At 43.2% G+C, this 1,566-nt stretch overlaps 1 protein-coding gene across 1 annotated transcript; it reads left to right on the top strand.

Annotated features, from left to right (window-relative positions):
* Nucleotides 1-378: 378 nt before the first annotated feature.
* On the top strand, nucleotides 379-1,332 carry OR2W1 (olfactory receptor family 2 subfamily W member 1; the record flags this gene model as incomplete). The annotated part of the gene is made up of 1 exon (XM_084794780.1): nucleotides 379-1,332. The coding sequence occupies one exon, from the start codon at nucleotides 379-381 to the stop codon at nucleotides 1,330-1,332; it is 954 nt and encodes a 317-aa protein (XP_084650906.1).
* Between the last annotated feature and the right edge of the window lie 234 nt (nucleotides 1,333-1,566).

Genomic DNA, 1,566 nt, shown 5'->3' with positions numbered 1-1,566 from the left:
CTACCTTCATAAAAAACCAAAGAGTCATGTTATGTTACAGCCCTACCACTTCCAAACATTAAAAAATTCACGTGAAGAATTCCAGACTCTGAGATGAGGTCATCTAGATAAAAATAAATGTCTAATATTAAACTCCCTTGCCAGCAAAGGCCCCTCAACAGGTACAAGACAACTTGGCTATAATAGGCACCTTTCATTCATTAATTCTTTCAATTGTTAACTAATTTCTTTCCCTGAAGCTAGTTCTGTATGTTACCAGTTACTTTCATAGTCTACATTAACAATTTATTTCTTATCTTCCCTGTCACCCTGCCCCCTACTTCCCCTCTGCTTCCCTCTCCTTCTCTTCTTACTGTAGAATATAAACACGGAAAGACTATGGACACAAGCAATCAGAGTGCGCTGCATGTTTTTATCCTGCTTGGCTTCTCTGACCACCCTCACCTGGAAATGGTCCTCTCTGGAGTTGTCACCTTCTTTTACATCATTACCTTGGTGGGTAACACTGCCATCATCCTTGCCTCCCTCCTGGATCCTAATCTCCACACACCAATGTACTTTTTCCTCAGGAATTTATCATTCCTGGACTTGTGTTTCACCACAAGCATCGTCCCTCAGATGCTGGTTAACTTGTGGGGACCTGAAAAGACCATCAGCTTTGTGGGTTGTGTGGTTCAGCTTTATGTATACATGTGGATGGGCTCCATTGAGTGTCTTCTCCTGGCTGTCATGTCCTATGACCGGTTCACGGCCATTTGTAAGCCCTTGCACTATTTTGTAATCATGAATCCACACCTGTGTGTCAAGATGATTGTCGTGGTCTGGAGCATTAGTTTGGCCAACTCAGTGGTGTTGTGCACACTCACTGTCAACCTGCCTCGATGTGGACACAACCTTCTGGACCATTTCTTGTGTGAGTTGCCAGCCATGGTCAGGATAGCTTGTGTAGACACCACAGCGGTTGAAATGTCTGTTTTTGCTCTTGGCATTGTCATTGTCCTTACCCCCCTCATGCTCATTCTTATTTCCTACGGCTACATAGCCAAAACGGTGCTCAACATGAAGTCAAAGGCGGGGCAGCAAAAGGCAGTGAACACCTGCGGGTCTCATCTCACTGTCGTCTCCATATTCTATGGAACTATTATCTACATGTACCTACAGCCTGGTAACAAGGCCTCTAAGGACCAGGGCAAGTTCCTCACCCTCTTTTACACCATCATCACTCCAAGTCTCAACCCCCTCATTTACACCCTAAGGAACAGAGACATGAAAGACGCGCTGAAAAAACTCATGAGGTTTTACCACAGATTTGCAGAGATAAGGAGAAACTAGAAGTCATAGAAAAGCATTGGGGAAGAACAAAATAACTTCTCTAATTTAGATTTCAATAAGGAAAGTAATCCTTGGATCATAGAGACAATGGCTGAGACAATTCTTACATGCAGATATTTATGGATGCAAACAACTTGAGGACCATCAAGCAGCAGGTTTCTAACCATTGGCATGCTCTCACAGAACACATGCCACTAAGAATTTCTTAAAATGCAACAAAAGGTGACTCTTCAT

Source organism: Acomys minous (genome assembly GCF_964271855.1).
Source record: "Acomys minous genome assembly, chromosome: 9".
NCBI classification, from domain to species: domain Eukaryota; kingdom Metazoa; phylum Chordata; class Mammalia; order Rodentia; family Muridae; genus Acomys; species Acomys minous.
Note: the sequence above shows the minus strand (reverse complement) of the source record. Positions and strands in the feature narration are given on the sequence as shown.